The sequence below is a fragment of the Equus quagga genome, chromosome 19, assembly GCF_021613505.1.
Source record: "Equus quagga isolate Etosha38 chromosome 19, UCLA_HA_Equagga_1.0, whole genome shotgun sequence".
Classification (NCBI taxonomy): Eukaryota; Metazoa; Chordata; class Mammalia; order Perissodactyla; family Equidae; genus Equus; species Equus quagga.
Genome location: NC_060285.1, coordinates 4,848,906 through 4,870,567, shown reverse-complemented (window position 1 = coordinate 4,870,567; position 21,662 = coordinate 4,848,906). Strand labels below are relative to the sequence as shown.

General features: G+C 50.6%; 2 protein-coding genes across 2 annotated transcripts in view; one reads left to right on the top strand and one right to left on the bottom strand.

The window, feature by feature from the left end:
• SMC1B (structural maintenance of chromosomes 1B) overlaps positions 1 to 363 on the bottom strand; it is an 80,474-nt gene extending 80,111 nt beyond the window's left edge. Inside the window, exon 1 of the mRNA XM_046646760.1 lies at positions 239 to 363. Within this exon, the coding sequence (XP_046502716.1) occupies positions 239 to 347 (109 nt within the window). The 5' untranslated portion in view covers positions 348 to 363. The remainder of the gene's footprint in view (positions 1 to 238) is intronic.
• Positions 364 to 533: 170 nt separating this feature from the next.
• On the top strand, positions 534 to 19,661 carry RIBC2 (RIB43A domain with coiled-coils 2). Its single transcript, XM_046646050.1, has 7 exons — positions 534 to 800; positions 1,536 to 1,617; positions 3,572 to 3,916; positions 7,416 to 7,534; positions 10,622 to 10,849; positions 15,303 to 15,469; positions 16,663 to 19,661. Exons 1-7 carry the CDS (start codon positions 687 to 689, stop codon positions 16,739 to 16,741), a joined length of 1,134 nt encoding a protein of 377 aa, XP_046502006.1. The 5' UTR covers positions 534 to 686; the 3' UTR covers positions 16,742 to 19,661.
• Positions 19,662 to 21,662: the final 2,001 nt, after the last annotated feature.

Here is a 21,662-nt window from a genome sequence, read left to right as displayed (position 1 = left end):
CGGGGTGCGGCGAGAGGGTCGGGGGTGCGGGGAGAGGGCCCGGGGTGCGGCAACAGGGTCGGGGGTGCGGCGAGAAGGCCGGGGGTGCAGTGAGAGGGTCGGCGCGGCAGCGGCGGAGGTCGGGCCAGGAGCAGGCCGAGGCCGCAGGCAGCAGCCGCCGGAGTCCGGGCCGCGTGGCCGCCACCCTCACGTCCCCTCAGGCAAAACGAGGCACACCGAGGCGTCTGGGTCCCATTACCGGAGCCGTTGGGGCCGATGATGCAGGTGAACCTCCTGAAGGGGCCGATGACCTGGCTGCCCCGCCACGACTTAAAGTTCTCCACGAGCAGCAGCTCCAAACGGCCCATGGCGGCGCCCGCTGCGCCTCAGCCGCGTCCTCACACGCCGGCGAGAAAAGCGCGGGAAGTGCCTCTTGACGTCTCGCGAGAGGAGAGTGAGAACGCGCCGAGCGCAGCGCCGTTCCTTAGCAACCGGCGTTGTTTACGTTTCCGCGGAAACCCGGATCCGCACCCGGGGCGGTTGGGAGAGAGACCGCCTGAAAGCCCCGGAGCGGCCTCGCTTCCCGCCGGCCCCGCCTCCCCGGGAGCCAGCCTCGCTTGGGCTTCAGCTTGTTTCACTGTTGCTGTCTTTTGTTTTTTGTCTCGCATGTTTTAAAACCTCTTAGAATCTCTTGGCGATTCCCAGTCATGGACATAGTGCAGCCCAAGGACCTGGAGCAGGACTTTCGCTTGGCCAAGAGGAGACAGGCGGAGCTGTGCAGGCAGAAGCGGATCTTCAACGCCAGGAACAGGATCATCGGGGTGAGACCCTTGGGCCCGAAAGGGAAAGGGGCAGGAGGGAATGTGGAGGCGCAGGTGGGGGCGAGAGGAGGAGATGAGCCCTTGGAATGAAACTTTTGACCCAGGCACAGCGGCGAACGGCACCAGGCTTTGGCGGGGAAAACCAGCGCGATGTGTTGACTTTGCTGCGGATGGGAGAGACCCTAACGGACCAAATAACGCACCCTCCTCTCTCTGAGCCAGATTTTCTACATTGCCAAGGGTTCCTTCCAGTCCATTCGTTTGACAAACACCAGTGGAGTTCCTATTTTGTGGCAAGCCTGAGCTGAGCTCAGGAGATGGAGAATAAGGAGATGAAGAATAATGACCTTGCAGAGCTAGTGGCCCATCGGAGAGGCAGGCGTTGAAATGGTCACCTTGAAATGCAGTGGAGTTAGTTCTGTGAGGGAGAGGAGCACAGACTGGGGCCAGGAAAGGAAATCAGAGAGGGCTTCCTAGAGGAGGTGATGCCCAAGCAGCATTCTGAGGATGAGTATCTGTTGACCCAGAGAAAAAGGGAAGGAAGCTCTGGTGAAAGTTAAGAGGACAGGGTGAAGAACCGACTATAAGCAAAAGCATCCAAGTCTGAAAAGACCTGATGTGTACCTAAGACAATTCGTTTACAGTGGGGCAAGGCCGAAAAGATAAGTAGGATTGTTACCAACTGAATAACACTCTCTGGCTCTAACTCTCTCTCCTCTTGTTTTCCATTCCAAGGGAGACACAAAAGCCTGGGATATTCAGGTTCGCGACCAGAAGATAAAAGAAGCAACTGAAAAAGCTAGAGATGAAATCTTTGGTGAGCGTTTGCTGATTGCCTGTCTAGCGATTTAGGGCTGTGTGCCTTTAGACTCCAGTCCTCATTTCTTCACCTATGTAAAAACTTGTCATTTTCATGCTCTTCCTTCTTTTAAATTTTCACAATTTCTTGTGCTCAATTAACTCAATGCGCTGGATCTTCTCTTAAAAGCAAAACAGCTATTGAATTCTATGTGGGTTGTAGGAAATATATTGAGATTAAATGTATGTTTTTCTCTGTTTTCTTAAAAAAACTGGATATGAAAAACCTTAAATACACACACATTTTCTCCCAAAAAGTTCAAGACCTGCTAGTGGGGATAACTGAGTACAACAGATGCCACGCACTCTCCCGAGCTCACCCCCCTGAGCGGACTTAGGACTGGATATGATTCAAATAATAGTGTTCGAGCTCTTAGATCAAATTTTCAAATAGACTTCATTTTCCTCCGTCATGTTCAACAATTTCAGCTTATTTTTTTTAAGTAACAAAGATTTTTAAAATAGAAAAAAGCAGGATACAAAATTGTGCAATGCGTTATCGATTAAGTTTAAAAATATATGCAGTCATGCCTCACTTAACAATGAGGATAGCTACTGAGAAAAGCACTGTTAGGTGATTTCATCATTGTAGGAACGTCCTAGAGTGAACTTACACAAACTAGACGGCATAGCTTACTACACACCTAGGCTGTATGGTACTAATCTTATGACCACCATCATATGTGTGTTCCGTCGTTGACCAAAACGTCATTATGCCTCACGTGACTATAAAAATATGCTTAGAAAAAAGGCAGAAAGGAAATACACCAAAATGTTAGCAGTGGTAATGTTAAAGTGATGGACTGATGAGTGAAGTTTATTTTCTTCTTAGACTGTTCCATATTTTCTAAAACTTTTACCATTTTTTTACTTTAGTTTTAAAATAATTCAAACTTAACAAAAACAATGTGACAGACACATACATACTCACCACCAGATTAGATGTTAACATTTGCCAAATTGGCTTTAGATATCTTATTTTAAGAATGCTTTTTGAGAATTAAATGTTATATATAGAGAGAGCTAAAGCTCTCCCCTCCCTCGTCAGTTTCCTAGCCCTCCCTTCTCAGTGTTGTCACCACTCTCCTGCATGTTTTTTGTACTTGTACTATTTGTGTGTGTATCCATGACAATGTGTTTCAAAATTGTACATCAACGGTATCATATTGAATGGATCCTTTTATAACACTTTTTTAAATTCACCAGTGTATTTTTGGAATTATTCAGTGATCTACATATAATTTTAATTGTTTTATGATATTTTGTTATATGACTTAACCGCAATTTCTTTATCCATTCCCCTACTGATGGCTGATTTAGATTTTTTCCAGTTTTTTTTATAACCACAAACAATGCTACAATGATTCTCCATGCATTATGTCCCCAGTGTACGTGAGTGAGAGATCCCTAGAAGTGGAATTGATAGGTCATAGGATTTGTAGGTTTTTAGTTTTATGAGATATTGGAAAATTGCTTTCCAAAATTATAAGTATACCACGTTACACTCCCACAAGCAGTGAATGAGAACGCTTGTTTCCCCACATCCTTACTAAAATGTGCTGTTAATAGCATTTTAAATATTTTGCCAATTCCTTGGATATTTCCCATCTTATGAGGCTGATCATCTTTTTACAAGATTATTGATCATTCAGGTTTCTTTAAATTGATTTGTAGGTGCTTTTTGTATATTCAGGATACTAATCCTTTAATGATTGTGTTACCTTTTTGAAGGGTGGTATTACTTTTAGAATCACTTTTACTAAGGTGAAAGTGCGTAATTACTTTTAGCCATTCTAATTACCTTTCGAATTATTTTTAGAATCAAAAATATAAAAAAATTACTTTTTAAGGTGGATTGAAATTTTTTTTTTCCACTGAATCTGAAGCTTATGGATGTGCTATGTCTCTTCCAGCTGCTGAAATGAGGCAAAATGACAAAATCGCATGCATATTAGAAGAGCGGGAAAGGAGACAGAGGAGAGATCTGTGTAAAGCTATCAATGACTTCCAGCAGAACTTTCAGAAGCCAGAAACTCGCCGTGAATTTGACCTCTCTGACCCCCTTGCCCTTAAGAAAGACCTTCCAGCCCGGCAGTCAGATAATGATGCTCGGAATACAGTTTCAGGAATGCAGAAATTCATGGGAGAGGATTTAAACTTCCGCGAGAGGAAGAAATTCCAACAGGAACAAAACAGAGAATGGTCCTTGCAACAGCAAAGTGAATGGAAGAATGCCCGTGAAGAACAAAAACGTGCAGGTAATAAGGCAAAGAAGACAAATTGGTCTCAATACTTTCTTCAACAAACAACCCCCAGTTTTTTTCTTGTTTCATTTTGTCTTTTAAGTCCTACTAACGTGCTGCTTTGGTCGTGTGGGGCAAGAGGCATCAGGGCCTGCAGTCCAGGATTTAAACATCCTCAGCCACACGTCTGTTGTGCGGGGAACGTTTTCTGAGCTTGTGCTCTGTGTCAGGGCTCCGGTTGGGTGCTGGAGCGCGGAGTAACTCAGGATGATCCCTGCCCTCAGTGTGCCCACAGTCTGCTGGGAAGATAGTTGGAAATACAGAGGGCTAGCCCACAGTACGAGTCCAGTAAGACGCTCTGACCATCCCCAACCCTGACCTCCACCTCTGTCAATGGGAACTCCATTCTTCTGGTTGCCCAGGCCCCAACCCCGAGTCATCTTTACTCCTTCCTTTCTCTCAAACGCCACGTCCTGCCCAGAAGCAAGTCATCTCAAATTTCAGCTACCTTTCACCACCTCTGCCTTTACCACTCTGGACTAAGCTATCAACGTCTCTCAACTGGATTATTGCAGTAACCACTAACTAGTTTCCTTGTTTCTGCCCTTGTGCCCCTACAGTCTCTTCTCAACCCAGCAGCCAGAATGATGCTGTTAAAAGTTAAACTAGATCCTTCACTCAGAACCTTCCAATAGCTCCTCATTTCACTCAGTAAACACCAAATTTATTTCAAGGAACAACACGGCCTTCACAGTCTGACTTTATCTCTTCCTCTGCTGCTGCCCTTCATTCATTTCATCATCGTCACACTGGCTTCCTCGCTATTGCTAGAGGGTGAGTGTATCAGGCTCACATCTGCCTCAGGGCCTTTGCACCTACAGTTCCCTCTGCCTGGAAACATATTTCCCCAGATATCTGCACAGCTGGCTCCCTCTCCTCCTGCAGGTCTTTGCTAAAATGTCATCAGTGAGGCCTCCCATGACCACAGTATTTTAAATTGCAACCTTCTACCCTCCCCCATCCCTTCCTTTGCTTTATTTACAACATTGATCACTGACACCCTGTGTGGTTGTGTATTTCTTACCCCTCTCCCCAGTATCATATCCTGAGCTCAATGAAGGCAGGAGGTTTCATCTGTCTTGTTCACCACTGTATCCTTAGTTCCTGGCACATAGATAAATATTTGTTGAAATAATCCACTCATAGGGCTTTAAAAATCTCGTCCGTCTCCCAGGTGCTCCACATTTCCATCTCTGACTGGGAGCCTCTGTCTCAGCCTCGGACTCGGTCCTTGAGATGCCTCCTTGACATCTCACCAGACATCTCACCACATCCTGGAAACTAGCCTGTGTTTCTCTCTGAATCTGCTCCTCCCTCTATTTTCCTCCCATCGCTAAATGGCACCTCCTTCCCTTGATCAAGCCAGAAATGTGGGAGTCATTCTTGATGACTTGTCTCCAGGCCATCCTCAACTCCCATCCCTTCTACCTCCTGCATATATTTCGAACTGTCCACTTCTCCCATCCCTACTGTCACCACTGTAATGCAAGCCACTGCCCTTTTTCACCTGGATGGAGCATGCCAAAGGCTTTCTAATTGACTTCCACTTTCTTTCTTGCCCCTCCCGGGTTCATTCTCAACATAGGAGTCAGAGTGCTACATTTTAAACAATGTTGAGTTGAGCAGTGTCACCCCCGCTCCCTCCATCTAGCTTAGATCCCTCTAATGGCCTCCCGTTACATCTGGAATAAAATTAAAAGCCTCCCACAGCCTACAAGGCCCTGCACACTGGGGCCCCTGCTCAACCCTCCAATGTCACCTGCCGCCCCCCCCCCCCCCCCCCACCATGTCCCCACCATTCCGGCTTTCTTTCACTTCTGGATCTCGACCAGTCCTTCCCCACTTCAGAGCCTTGGCTCCTGCTCTCTTGTCCTTCGGGCCTCAGCTTAAATGTTGCTTCCTCCTGGAAAAGCTCTCTCTTACACCCGCCTCCAACTACCCAAGTCAGGTGTTCCCAGCATTTTCGCTCTTAGTATCCTTCCCTCCAAGCACTGTCATGATTTGTGTTAATGTAACTATTTCGGGCCTCGTTTGTTTACTGTCTGTCTCATCTCCTAAACAGTAAGTTCCAGGAAGGCAGGAAAGGCCCCTTGCGTTTTACCCACCACTAAGTAGGCTGCTCCCAGCAAAGCATGCAGCCCGCAGATTAGCCCTGAGCTAACTACTGCCAGTCCTCCTCTTTTTGCTGAGGAAGCCTGGCCCTGAGCTAACATCGTGCCCATCTTCCTCCACTTTATATGTGGGACGCCTACCACAGCACGGTGTGCCAAGCGGTGCCATGTCTGCACACGGGATCCGAACCGGCAAACCCTGGGCCGCCAAGAAGCAGAACGTGGGAACTTAACTGCTGCGCCACCAGGCCGGCCCCCGACGTTAGGCTCTTGATAGCTCTCTGCTTAATGAGTGGATGGATAAAGGAAAGGTGGGAGATGCAGCTGAAGATGAGCAGAGGCCAGAAATTCACCGCTCAAGAGTTTGGTCTTTGTTTTTGGAGATAATGAAGAGACCCACAGGGCACAAACCCCCTACAAGAACCTCTGATCAATAACACTTTTTTTAAAGATTGGCCCTGAGCTAACGTCTGTTGCCGGTCTTCTTTTTTTTTCTTCTTCTTCTTCTCCCCAAAGCACCCCCATTACATAGTAGTATATTCTAGTTGCAGGTCCTTCTAGTTCTTCTATATGGGACACTGCCTCAGCGTGGCTTGACAAGCAGTGCTAGGTCCGCACCCAGGATCCGAACCGGCAAAACCCTGGGCTGCTAGAACAGAACTTAACCACTGGGCCATAGGCCTGGCCCCTCAATGACACTTTTTTAATGTAACCAGCCTGCAAAGTAAGTGTTGTCCTGCCCCACAGGTGAGGGCTGGAGGCTGAGAAAGGTTGAGTCATAGGTCAGGTTTGCAGAGCTGGGAAGTGTGTGGGCTGGGATAGGAGGCTGCTCTGTCTCACTCCAAATCTTTGTGTTTTGCTGTTCATCTCCACTGCTTTGTCCCCTTCTCCTCCTCCTCATTGTCCTGGCAAATTCCTACCGCCACTCCATGAATATCTGCTACCTGATACCCGCTCCTCTGGGAGCCCCATCTGGTTCCCAAGGCAGAGCTCTCTTTTTTCTGGGCTCCCACCATCCCTTGCCCACTGTAAGGATGATAGATCAAGGATGGCAAGGAGCCCACAGCCTTCCATCCCAGGACCACAGCAGACATTAGTAATCTAAAGCAGACATTACCAATCCATGGTAGTGATCACGCACACTCTGTGCCAGGCACCAATCTAAGAACTTTACTTGAATTAACTCATCTGAGTCTGCCAACAGCCATCCAAGGCATCCCCACACTGTGGATGAGAGTGTGATAAGTAGATGTGTGAGTGGACACCCTGCAGGGTGCTCTGCAGGCCTGGGAAGGAGCTCTGGGTGGGCACGCTCGGTTTGATTGTGCTTTGCTTCCTTTCAGAGGACCTCTATGTGAAGACAAGGCTGCAGTTTGACAAAACAGCCATGCATTTACAGAATCTGGAAAGTGCCACCAGAAAGGCGGTTTGTGCAGCTGTGAAAGAATTCAACAAGAGCCAGGTATTCCCCGGGCTCAGTGTCTGGAGGGGAGGAAAGCACACAGCTGCTTCCTCGGGGTGCCCCGGCCTTGCTGGGTCCCAGGCTCAGTCCATTCACAAGGTCACTTCACCAACCCCAATGGGGCCCTGCCAGGGGCTGCCCAGTTACAGAGATGGATGAGAACCAGCCCCTGCTCCTTAGCTCTGAATCTGGGTGTAAAGCCTAACAAAACTAGCCATGCAACCTGGGGGGCAGTTCACCTTTCCAAACTTCGGGTTCTTCTGTAACACGAGGACAGTGCCGTCTACCTAGACGGATGCCACCTAGCACTGCTCTGACGCCTGGTCGTAGTTTCAAGTCTCCTTTACTGCCTCTCAGAGTTCCTCCGTACCAAGAGCAGGTCCACAGGCACCCATTAAAGGGAACAACTGCTATGATGATAACACAAACTTTGAGGGTCTTGTGACAGCTGCCTTCTCCTTAAACTCTGCCCAACTTCCTCCAAACACTGCTCTCTCTGGCAATCATGTGCCGAAGTCGCTTCAAGTTCTCTACTCCTTTTGGAGTTTAGACTCTCTCTCCAGGTGTTCTTTCCAAATGTAGTTATATTTCCTGGGCAGGGTGAGGGCTTGGCCTGGACTCATTGATCAGATTAGCTGGTTGTCTAGAACCATGGTCTGCAAAGGAGAGTGTGCAAGAGGACCCATGGGAGAACAGGAAGATGATTAGAACTCTGCTTCATATTTATTTTTAACGTCATCATTTTAAATTCTCATGTTTGTGTGTGTGTGTGTATTGTGGGGTACATGCTATTTTTATGGTCTAATAGTACCACATTGTGAACTAAATATATTGGAGACACAACCTCAAAAATGTTCTACCGATGGGGGTCTGTAACCAAAAATCCTGGAGCAGCTGGCCCAGAGACCAGGGAGAATGTTGGTCTTCAACAGCAGGGGAGAGGAACGAGGAGGGCAAATTGCCAGAGATGGGGAGGGGTGACCCAAGGGCAGGACCGAGGCCCCTGGAGCCTAGGTCACCAACCTGCAAGCGACAGGAGGTCTTAGAGGTCATCTGGCCCATGCCCTTCACTTTGCAGACAAGGCCAAAGAGGAGAGGGCCTTTGCTCCAGGCCCCACAGCAAATTAATGACAGAATGAGGCTCTTGGTCCGTTGCTCACTGTTGCTGGTCATCCATTCATTCATTTATTCACTCTTTCATTTATCAATTCAACAGATGTTTACTGAGCTCTCCCACTGGGCACTGGTATGTATTTTGCAAAGCTGTGTTGCTGCAGTCATCGATTTATTTATTCATTCACTCAGTAAAATTTTTAGTGTGTACCTACTGTGTGCCAGCATTTTCGGGTCCCCCAGCTCCTCATGAGGATGCTGTGAGAGCCCTCTGCCTGGGGAAAGCCATCTCTGGCTTTTGCAGCCCTGTTCCTGACTAGAAATAGGCTTTGTTAATTAGCCTGGGACGTTAAGACAAGGGTCTTGATAACGGTCCTTGAAAGAAGATTCCAAGCACGTCAGTCTGGCTCAGCAGGGGGAGACACCCACTGGAGAGGCCCCTGTTCTCAGCGAGGGGCACTCATTCATTAGGGATGGCTTGTGGTGTCACGGTTCTGTGCAGGCTCTAGAGCCCGACTGCGTGACCAGGCTCTTGTCTGCAGCCTTGGAAGAGCCCCTTGAGAGCCTCTCTTTTATCACCTGCAGAGCAGGGGCAGTGGTCACAGTCAGAATGAGCTAACGTGTGCTGGGTAGGAAACACCTCCCAAATCTCAGTGGCTTAAAACACCAAGTTGATGTTCATCGTGCTGCAGGTCCATCACGGGTTGGCTGAGGGGCTCTGCTCCTCATCATGCTCACCCTGGAGCCCAGGCCCTGGGACAGAGCAGCCACGAGCCAGAGGACTCCAGCACCACAACAGAGAAGGAATGTGGCCAACCCCCCCACCCACTGCATCCTCCCAGAAGTGTCCCAATGCCTCTGCTCACATTTCACTGGCCAGAGTAAGCCTCATGGCCACACTCACTCTAAGTGGGCAGCAGAGTGTGGCTCTGGCCACATTTAGTGACCAGCAGTGATGGCTATCACGCTCGCTCGTAAGGTTGTTGTGGGATTAAACTAGGTAGTACACGAAACACACTGGAACATCGGGCACGTTATCAGGACTCAATCAATGACAGCCATTGTTCTCAATCCTAGCAACAATTGGCTGCTCTTATCAGTCACTGTGTTCGACAACCCTACCAGAGGGGCATGATTAATTGGTGAAGAAACGGGCTCAGAGGGGACACTCTCTTGAGGCCACCCCAGTACTGACTGGCAAATCTGGTATGTGAATCTAGGCCTGTCGAGCTGCAGAGCAGGTGCTTCTGTGACAGTCAAGCTGGCCTCCTCATGAGCACATGCAGGGGGCCAGCACCTTGCAGAGAGCCCTGTGTGTTCATTACTATAGAGAAGTGATAACCCCGACAAATGTCTTATACTCTATCTCCTGACTTTACCGTAGCCCAGAGAGGGGAGGTGACTTGCTGCAGGTCACACAGCCAAGGCCCGTTTCCTCCAATCATCACCCTCACTTGAGCAGGGATTTGACCAGGAATTTATTTGTGCCTGGGGCCTGTGGCTAATGGGCATCAGGAACACTGAGGCGACAACGCCTGTTCACCTTTTAGAAGTTACCACTGTTGTGGATCACTCTGCGGGTTTTCTTTGTTGCCTGAAGCTGTCCAAGGATGACCAGGGCCGCAGGGAGGGGCATAGAGCACTGCTTTGGGGTGGGTGAGGTCCAGCTGACGGGAGGTGGCTACCTAATGGTGGGGAGGCAGCTCCCTGCTTTGCCAAGCCTGTGCAAAGAGCTGCAGCTCTTTGCACACAACCGACAGGTAGCATTTCCCTCATCCCAGCATCATCCAAGCAGCCAGGGGTCCAAGGGCTTCCCCACATCCATGTCTGACAAGTCTACCACCACCCCTAACCCTGTCCCTGGTGTCCTTTAGGGCATTCTTCCTTCAAGGGCCCTAGTGAGATTTGCCCGCCTGTGCCTCAGTCCCCCCGGGGTCACTTGGAGCATCTTCCTTAATGTCTTCCCCTGCGTAGGCCTTGGAGTCAGCAGAAAGGAAAATTCAAGAGAAAAAACAAGAAGAGGAGGACAACCTGGCTGAGATCTCCAACCTCCTGCGTGGGGACCTGCTCTCCGAGAACCCACAGCAGGCAGCCAGCTCCTTCGGGCTGCACCGCGTGGTCCCCGACCGCTGGAAGGGGATGACCCGGGAGCAGCTGGAGCAGATCCGCCTGGTTCAGAAGCAGCAAGTCCAGGAGAAGCTGGTGCCTGCCCCACCCCTCCTCACAGAGCCTGCAGACTGTGTGCTTCCTGCTGCCTTCCTCTGCCTTCCTCTGCCTTCCTCGAGCGCGTCTAGTTATAGCCAGTGTTACATTCGGCCCTGGAAGCTGCCCTCTAGGAGTTTACGTTCTAGTGGGGAGATGACAAGAGCCAGAGAATCGCATCCGTGTATGAGGCAGCTGGATAGTGCGTGCTGGGGAGGAAAGGAAGGCCGGGTAAAGGGCATGGAGAGTGCTGGGCAGAGGAGGGTCACTGGGGACTGAGAAGTGACCTTGCAACAAAGACCTGAAGGAGGGGGGGGAGCCAGCCACACAGATATCTGAGGAAAGGACGACCAGGTGGGGTGGACTGCAAGGGGCAAAGGCTTTGAGGCAGGACCATCTTGACCTGTTCAGAGAAGAGTGAGGAGCCTGGGGCAGTGAGGGGCAGGAGGAGGTCTGAGAGGTGCTGGCGGGCTGCTGGGGAAGACCTTGGCTTTTCCTGTGACTGAGAGAGGGAGCTCTGGAGGGTTTTCAGCAGAGGAGTGACACAAGCTGACTTACATTTACTGGTGTTCCTCTTGCCACTGTGTTGAGGGTGGACTCTAGAGGGTCGAGGGGGAAAGACAGAGATCACCAGGGAGGCTGTTGCAGTGGTCCAGTAAGAGATGATGCTGGCTGGGTCCAGGGTGCTGGCAGCAGGGGTGCTGAGAAGTCGTCGGATTCTGGACCTGTTTTGAAGGTAGAGCCAACAGGATTGGTTGAAGGGTTGGATGTGGCATATGAAAGACAGAGGAGTTAAGGATTACTCCAGGCCTTCTGGCTGAGCAATGAGAAGGATGGAGTTGGCATTTACAGAGGTGGGAAGACAGTGGGAGAAGCAGGTTGGTAGGGGAAAAGAAGTGCAATTTTGGATGCTGCGTGCAATGTTCTTTAGACATCTATATCTCTTAGGATTCAGTTGAAAACCCCACATAACAGCATCTTAAACAAAATAGAATTTTATCTCTGTGTGTAGACCAAATCCTTAAGAAAACAGTCCAGAGCTGGTATGGCAGCTCCATGGTCATTGACTGAAGTTCCGCCATTCTCAGCACCTGGCTCCCACCTCTTAGTGCAAGATGGCTGCTTGAGTTCCAGCCATCACATGCATACTGCAGCTAGTAGGAAGAAGGAATGGGGAAGAACACTAAGGACACTTCCCAGAAGTTTCACAAGACATTTCCACCTACATTCCACTGGGCAACAGTTAGTCACAAGGTTGCCCCTAACTGTAAGGAAGGCTGGCAAATGTAGTGTTTATTCCAGGCTCTGAAGTGCTAGTGATTCTTTTATTAAGGAAGAAGGAAAAATGGCTACTGGGGGACAAGTAATATTTTCTGCCACAACCTCCAAGTAAAGCCCAGTGAGTAGCTGGACATACAGTCTGGAGCTCAGAACAAGGTCTGGATGAGAACATGCAGGAAGTGAGTGCAGACGGAGGAGAAGGGATCTGAGGACTGAGTCCTGGGACCCCCTGCCATTTATAAAGAGCCAAGGAGCCTGAGACGGAGCAGCCAGAGAGGTGGGAGGGACTGGAGGCCAAGCGAGGGGAAACGTTTTGGAAGGAGGGTGGGGATCCCTGGGTCAAACACCGCTGCTGGGCTGCCGACTAGACGCTGGAGCCAGCACGGTGGCAGTCACATCTTTGGTGGAGGTGGGAGCCTGTGTAATGGGCCCGAGACAGAAGGGGCAGGAGGAAGTGAGACAGCAAATGCAGACAACGTTTTGAATGCACTTTGCTATAAAGGGTGCAGAGAATGGGGTGGCAGCTGGTGGGGGGTGTGGGTCATGCGGAAGTTGTTTGTTTTTCTGATTGTACAAATAACAGCATGCTTGTCCTTCCACGAGAGGGATGCAGTAGATGGGGAGAGACTTGCTTCAGCCATGTCCCCGGGGTGGCAGGAGAACAAGGGACTCAGAGCACCAGTTGAGGCTCGGCGTGGACAGGAGCTCAGACTGATCACCTGTGGCCGTGGCAGTGGGGGTGGAGCAGGGGCAAGCAGAGATGGGAAGGGGCGTGGGCATGGCAGCTGGTGGGGCTTCTCTTCCTGAGCCCCTATTTCCTGGTGAAATGGGAAGGCTAAGGGGTCCAGGTTGGGGGTTTGAGGACATACAACAAGGTGCTAAATGGTCATCTAGGGTAGCTGGAAAGGAATGGCCTGGGGGAAGGGGCAGGATGGCCAGGCAGTGCCAAGGACCCAATGGAGGCTCGCGGTCATGAACTTGAAGTGACCCCTGAGCACAGCCACGCTTGACTGTAAGGGGAGAATTGGCTGGGGCCATGGTCAGGGCTTGCCAGCAAGTCTGACCAAGTGAGAAGCTCAAGGATGCAAGGAATCTGCCGGGGGGGCGGGGTCAGGCGTGGACGCTGGGCTGAACAAGGAGGGTGATGAGGACACGGGAGCACCAGGGACAGTGGAAAAGTGTGCTGTCGGTGGATTGATGTCATCAGGGTGGAATAGCTGTTGGAATCAGGGTGCTGGAGAGAGAGCAGAAGAGAGCAGGTCAGCATGGTGGTGAAGGGGACCCTTGAGGGTGAGACTAGGGAGGGTGGCATTGTTGGTAATGACAGGACGAGGGCGGAGGTTCTCAAAGCGGGCTCTCGGACCAGCAGCATCACATCACCTGGGAACTTGAGAGAAATGCAGACTCCCAGGCCCCGCCCCAGCCCTGCTGAATCAGAAACCCTGCGGTGGGGCTGTGGTCAGTGCTTAGCAAGCCCCCAGGGGCTCTGATGCCTCTGGAGTTTGAGGACCACTGGTAGATGTACCCAGGGAGTGACAGCTGACAGGTCAAGACAAGGTCTTTGCACAGGAGGCAGAGAAGTCAGAGAAAAGAAAGGGTCGTCTCTGTGCACTGAAATCGCTCAAGATGACAGCAGGAGAGATTCAGAGGGGTTCTCAAACCTGCCAAGAGTGGCCAGGGCCACCCCAGGCTCGGCAGATGACCGCACAGGTGGGGTGGTGGGTGCTGTGGTCAGTGTGAGCTTCCAAGCAGGGAGGTGCAGGGGGCGGGGCAATGGCAATGGCCCACGAGATGGGGAGCAGCGGGCACAGCTCACCTGCCTGCTCACCTCCAGGTCCAGAGGTGGAAACGTCTGTGAGAGGCTGCAGGGACGTTGGGAGCCGAGGGCAGCCGGGGGTGGGCAAGGAAGTAGCCCCAGGCGAGAGGAGCCCTGAGGTTGGTGTGGTGACATAGAGAATGCTGGTCACCTTGCTAGGCCCTGCTCTGTCCTTTACTCCTGCAGTTCAGCCCGACCGTCTGGCAAAGAAGGTTGGCTGTCTGTCCTGAAAACAGCATTTTTGTCTGATTCTCAATCTTTATAGAAAAGTAAGACAGAAAACCACAAAGGGGAAAAAAATCCCACAGTGAATCTCACCACTCAGAATACTGCCTCTCCTCTCGCCTCCGAATGCCTCTCGGTGGCCTTTCTTCCCCCTTCCTTTTCTATGTGTGAGATAATTTGACGGTTGAGATCATGCAAAGAATAGTTAGGTTGTCCTCTCTTAGTCCAGGCAAGTCTGTCCCCATGTCATTCACTATTCTTGACAAAGCATCTTGTGTCGTGACTCGGCACCTGTGAGTCGCTTCCTTACAGGTGAGGAAACTGAGGCTCAGAGGGGCCAAGTGACTTGCCTACAGGAGGCAAAGCCAGGCCCAGCCTGCCCTTCGGTCCCTGGGTGGGGGCCGGGGCCTCTGCCAGCCCATCTGCCCCGGTGGTGGTCTGACCCAGCGTCACTGTACCCCTGCTCACGGGGCGGGAGAAAGCTCAGCCCTAAAACCCACAGAAAGAAGCAGGGTGCTCGTCTTCAGGCCCAGCCCGCCAGTTTTGCTTCCTTTTGCCTGTGGGACAGGGTGAGCTGACAAAGTAATTCACCCTCAGGACGGCTGACAAAACCGCTCACATTTGGGGCGGCGACCCCTCCCCTCTGCATGGATCCAGTTTCCTCTTCTAGGACTCAGGGGTCTTTACAGAGGGGTCTGGAAAGCAATGAGCAAGGAGCTGAGATGCAGAAATTCACCCCCAAGACCCGTGAGCCCATCATTGTCCCTGGGTGGGGCTGCGGTGTCAGGACATTCTAGAAGCTGCCAGGTGATCCCGGTGTTGGGCCCCATGGAGCAGCCTGCCCCACAGGTAGCGTCCCAGATGCAGAGGACCTGACATTTGGCTCTGCACACGGAGCCCCCTCAGGGCTGGGAGCCGCTGTTGGAACCGAGTGGGAAGTGGCTGGGCAACCTGGAATGATGGCAGGCAGGGGGTCGCCTCTGATTTCCTTCGTGGCCTTGCTCACCTACCTGCCCCCTCTCTGAGCCTCAGTTTCCCCATCTGTAAAAGGAGAGGCTGGTTCTCCCTGTGGATCGCCTGGGGCTCTCCTGCTGGGGGCAGGTGGTGATGGGTCCCCTCTCCTCTCTCCAGAGGCTTCAGGAAGAAGAGCGCCAGCGAGACCTGGACTGGGACCAGCAGAGGGTTCAGCAGGCTCGCTCCGTCCTGTTGTTAGAACGGGAGCAGCAGCGGCAGCAGCGCGACCTGCGCAGGGCGCTGGACTGCAGCAACTTCAACCTGGCCAAGGAGCAGCTTCTGCAGTGAGTGCAGGCGCGGGGGGGGGGGGGAGGGGGGGGGGGGTGGGGGGGGGGGGGGGGGATACAGGGGAAGATCAAGGGGAGGGCAGATGGGGCTGGGAGGCACCAGAGGGGAGATCAGGCTGGTGGGGGGGAGGGAGGGGAAAGGCCATGCAGCCCCTCTAGAGCAGGCAGCCAGCTTTCCTGGGGCCCTGGCCCACCCTCCCCAAATCTTTCCTACCCAAAGTGTCCACGACTGTGAGTACATATCTCACCAGAGGCCCCATAGCAGCTGTGGTTTGGGCTGTGACACAGCCTCCTGGCAAAGGATTCAAAGAGAAAGGGGAGACGGGCTCAGAGCTAAGAAGCCAGAAGTTAAGTGCTTGGAAACCCGTGGTCTCCACACAAGCTGGGTATCTGAGATTCCACTGTGCCTTCATCCTGTAAACACCCCTTCCGTGGGCAAGCCTCCTCTGGGCACCCAGCGAGCTCAGGCATGGATGCTGGTGATGGAGTAGGCAGAGGGCACTGACTGGGCCTGGGGGAGTCGGGAAAGCTTCCCCGAGGAGGCTGCGTGGCTCGAACGTGGAGGAGAAGGATGGTGCCAGCCTCCCACTGCAGGCAGGACTCTCCGGGCAGAGGGAGGGGCTCCTGGTCTGCCAAGAACAAGCCTGAGTCTCGACCTCATATAGACAGGCCCCAAGATTAGTTCAGACTTCCAGCTACAGGAAATGCCAAATGCAGATCGGTAGGTAGACTTGTCACTAAAATACACATCATTTATTTACTTATTTGTCTCTATTCATCAAGCTCTTGGCTTGAACTCAGAAGGGTCTGCTGCTGTTTTCTCCAGTGAGACATCTCTTTACCAATGGGTCTGGCAGTGGTTGGTCACTTCTGTTGGGGGCCTAAATGGAGCGTTAAGAGATGATCTGACGGAAACCCAGTGGGATGAGTGAATGTCTTTAAAGTCATGCCATGGAGATTTAATTCTAAGATATACCCAAATCTCGCCGGCGCCAGTCCCCAGTCTAACCGCTCTGGGATGATGACATGCCCCTCTCCTCCGCCCTTGAGTTCACCGGGCCGGAATGCATCCTGTCTCCTGGGGCTCACACAGTGATAAAACGTTTGCAGCCTTTTTCCTGTATAAAAAGATTAGACTATTTAGGAAGTCAGGCGTTTGCTGATATTTTTTCTCCTTGTTTTATTATCAGGAAAAAATACATGAAGGAAGTCTATACAAATCGTCCCACTGAAGATTATTTTGCACAATTTAATACAGGAAGTCGTTAATGAAAAGGACATTTTCTTCTCCTCTGACTCATTTATGTTTAAGATAAGAGAATCTCCAAGAGTCACATTTATTAAAAACATACACTCCTTGGTCCAGAAGTACCCTTCAACTTTATTTTTCCACTGTGGACAAAACATTAATTCAACCTCTCCCTTGTATTTCTACGAGGAGCATTAGTTTCTGCTCAGCACAGCTCAGTGATGTCTCTAGTGCAGCTCTGAGCACTGTGGATACAGGGATGGAATGGACATGGCTCTGCTAAGGGCCACTCTAGAGAGAGAATGACGTTCGAGGCGGGCCTGTGTGTTGCCTGGGCCCCCGGTTCAGCTGCTGCACTGGCTAATGCTCATGAGCACTCACGATGTGCACAGCATCGGTTTAAACACTTCACGTGGAATTAACTACTTTGATCCTCACAACAGCAGTGGTGGGTACTTTTATCACTCACGTTCTCCAGGTGGAGAGCCTGAGATTCAGACACAGTAAGTGACTTGCCCAAGGTCATGCTGACAGGCAGTGGTGGAGCTGGGGTTGAACCCGGGGAGTCTGTTCTCAACCGCTTCACACCCCTGGCTCCTGGTAACAAAGACCCCAAACAAGAGCGACTTCAACAAAGCACTAGTTTATTTCTTGTGCTGATAAAGTCCAATTGACAAGTGCTACTTCATTGCCCTGCCGTCTCCCATCTTGTGGTTCAGGAGTGCAGCTCCAGCTCCCACCATCATGTTACATTCGAGCCAGCAGGAAGGAGAAAGGGGAAAAAGAAGGGAGAGACAGCATGCTCCTTTCCTGAAGGACGCAGATGAGAATTGTAGATTTCACCTCTGCTCACATCCTATTGGCCAGAATTTAGTCATGTGACCACACCTAGCTGCAAAGGTGGCTGGAAACTGAGCTGGCTAACCATGTGACCAGGCAATAATCCTCTAATGGTATAAAAAATGGAAGAATACCTATTGGGGGACAACTAGTAGTCTACTGCAGCCTTGAAGAGTGACTTGAAATTTGCCAGAGGGGAGGCGAAGGGAGGCATTTTATTATAGGGAGTCGGGGAGGCCATGTCTAGCGGTATTGGGGTCTCGGGCTCCCAGGCCCAAGATGAGTGGCTCCTGCCAAGTTACCTCTGCCTCCTCCGTGTAGGTTTCCTGAGCGGCCATATGCACAGGGCGAGTCACAAGTGGCAGCTCTTGTGGAGGCATCCATATTCACGCATTACAAATGCAGTTCTCCAAGTTACACCATCGCCACAGCTTCTAACCTCCTGGACCTCCCTGTTTCTTGAGCAGGAGTGGCCTGTTCCTGAATGATTGACAGCGATGAGTACATTCTCTCTGGGGAAGGAGGTTGGGAGTGTGTTCGTTTCCTGGTGCTGCCATAACAAAGTACCCCAAACTGGGGGGCTTAAACACCAGGCATTTACAGTTCCTCGCAGTTCTGGAGGCCAGAGGTCCAAGATCGAGGTGTCAGCAGGATTGGTTCCTTCTGAGGGCACTGAAGGAGATTCTGTTCCACGTGTCTCTCCCAGCTTCTGGGGGTTTGCTGGTGATCTTTGGTGTTCCTTGGCTTGTAGATGCATCACCCCAAATTATGCCTTCATCTTCTCATGGCATTCTCCAGTTGTGTGTGTCTATGTCCAAATTTATAGGGACACCAGTCATATTGAATTAGAGCCCATCCTAGTGACCTTATTTTAACTAATTACATCTACAATGACCTCGTTTCCCAATAAAGTCACATTCTGAGGTGCCGGGGGTTAGGACTTCAACATATGTTTTGATGAGGACATATTTCAACCCATAATAAGGGGAATACAGAGGGGCACCTGGTTCCATTGCCTCCCAGGATAATCCTGTTAGGAACATTGGTGCCCAGGCTGTAGAAGCCATGCTTTGGAGAGGGTCCTGGCGGTGGATGAGTGGCAGCCCATATAGATTGTTAGTCCTCCTGTGACTGGACAGGGAGATAAAGGGAGAGACGGGAGGTGAAGGGCACATTTAGTGCTCTTCAAGCCCTGGGTGCTGTGCTAGGATCTCCCACAGTCTAGTAGGCTCTGGTCTAACTTTTATATCCTCACAAAGGAGCACAAGGTGGAATCCTACATGGGGCTGATGGCCGCAGGTGAGAAGGGACACAGCGCTCAGAGGCTGCTGCAGCCATCAGTAATACATTTATATGCCTGGAATCACGGGTCCAACGTGGAGAGGCTTGCTTTAATTCTGAATTTTGCATCATTATAAAAAATATTCCAAAAGGCAGGCCAGGCTCAAAAACTTCCGGCCCTCGCTTGCTTTAGGTGCGCCCTCTGCTGGTGACCAGCAGCACAACACACTCCCTGTAGTTAGGCGGGAAAATGAACCCAGTGATGAAGCTGCCGCGCCCCAGGCCCACTGCTGGGCAGCTTCTGGAAACGCCCATGACGTCGCTGGATGTCATGATCGCCATCCTGCCGAGAGAAAACAGGAGAGGAGAGTTCAAGTGATTTCCCCCTGGCTGGAAGGCAAAGCCAGGGTCCAGATGTGGGGCCCTCTCCATCCAACTTTACGACATTCTGGGAAAGGTCAAAATTTTTAGACACTAAAAAGATCAGTGGTTGCGGGGGGCTGGAAGGAGGGAGGGAGGGATGAACAGGCAGAGCACAGAGGATTTTTAGGGCCATGAAGCTGTTCTGTAAGATACTGTAATTGTGGATAGGTGTCATTATACTTTTGTCCAAACCCACAGAATGTACAACACAAAGAGCGAACCCTTATGTAAACCGTGGGCTATAGTTGATAAGAATGTACCAGTATTGGCTTGTCAGTTGTGACAAATGCACCTCATTAATGCTAGATGTTAAAACTGGGGGAAACTGGGGAGGGAGCTATTTGGGAAGTCTCTGTACTTTCCCCTCAGTTTTTCTGTAAATCTACCACGGCTCTGAAAAATAAAGTCTACTAATGTTTAAAAATAAGAAGATAACTTTTATCATGAGTTCAAGTTCTAGTGTTCAGAACAATGAAGGGAAAAAACCCAAAAAATGAAGGATTATCCCTATACTACATAATTTAAAGATCCTCCCTTGAGGTATCCAGTCGCTCCTGGCCTCGCCAGCCGGTTCTAGTTGAGTAATATCTCTGACTTTGTGGTTCTTCAGCCTATGTAGTTACAAAGTGCTGAGGATGTACAAAATGCGTTTATTTGCAGCCTTGGGGCATAACCCTAAAGCTGAATTCCCTTGTCTCCGTCCTCTTATCCCTACTTTACAGACAGCCCAGCCGGGAAAAGGTCCATTCAGCGTTTCACGGGTGCATAATACACAGAAGTGAAATGTGCACCTTTGTTCCTGTCCGGGCTTCACCGCTCCGTCCCTGCTTTGTCCGCTATCTGTAGTGGAGGCTGTTGCGATCCTCGTATGAGCAAGACTCCACCCACTGCATAGTGTCTCAACGGCCAATACGATGTTTAAATCCTGGGTCATTATCTCACCCCAGGGACATCCCTACCACCGAAGTCATAGAAGCAGAATGTAGCACAGCATAGTTTGTGTGTTCACTAGTTGTCTTTCCACACACCAGGAGCTTTAGTTCTCAATGTTCTTGCTGGTATCTTCCTCTGCCTGTTTTCTTTGGACTGCCCTCCTCTAGGAAAACCTAGCAAAATTCCATTACTATTACTAGTCACTACTCAGGGGTCAGCATTTTTGTCTGTACTGAAGAGCAGATTGACTAAAGAAATCATTTGGAAGCATTTTCTATGTGTTGGTGCCTCCTTCGAGTTCAGACTTCAGCTGTGGAACCTGTACACCTGTCTGTACCCTCTAACAAATGTGCTCTTAAAGGAAAATTAAAACTTCATCGGCTCTTGCCCACACCATTTCATGCAGAACTTGGCCCTTTCACATTATCTGCTCTCCCCAAATTCTCACTCCGGAGTTTTTAATGAGCATTTTTTAACGAGGAAAACACATACTCTCAACATAAGGGTCTGGTGTGAAATCATTTCATGCAATTATTTTTAAAACGTTTAATGAATCTTGCCGCTTCTAAGTGTTTTTCTCTTGCCTTTGTGTGTTTTCCAAATATTAAAATTGCAGCGCTGTCTCCAAGGTCATGCTGATCACACATTTAAACCGTGTAAAATGCTTCTCCATAATCTTTGACAGCCCAGTGATGCTTGTGCCACATCTCTCCTGCTTTCAAACGTCCCCCGTCATGGGAACTGTTCCTGCTCATTGAACACCTACCGTGTGCCAGGCAGGAGCTCAGTTAAGTGTGTTACGTGGAGCGATATCAGCCCGACACAACAGGCTTGTGGTTGCTATTTATCCCCATTTTACAGATCAGGAAACTGAAGCACAGAGATGTCAGCGACTTGCTGAAAATCACACAGCTGGTAATGGGGGAATTGGTTTCGAACCCAGATAATCTGAGCCCAGCCCTGGCTTTTCCCCATCACCCGCTCCTCCAACCCTCTAGTGTCCCTGCCGCTCTTGCCGTGAGCCAGCCCCATTTCTTGGACACACCTCACCGTTCACAGAGCGTGCCCTCAGAAACCATCTCCCTCTCTCCAATTCTCCCTGCCTAAGTCCTATCCTTAATAACCTCTGGCGTCCACCTGCTGTGTCGTTGTAGACAAAGACTTCTCTCAACATGATGCCGTTGGATCCTTGCGACAACCCTGTGGGATAGACAGGTGGTTACTTATTAGCCTGACTTCCAGATAAGGAGACGGAGGCTTTGAGAGGTAACATGCTGTCACAGCACAAGAAGAGCAGAGCAAGGATGCATACCCGGTCATGCTAACTCCTATTCTGGTGCTCAGGCCATCGACCCACCCAGAGCCCAGCACAGGCACATGAACACCCCACACTGAGACGGGGCTCTTCCCTGGGCACCTGGCTTGACGTGGCATATCTGTTTGTCGAAGGAGTAAGCGGTGCTC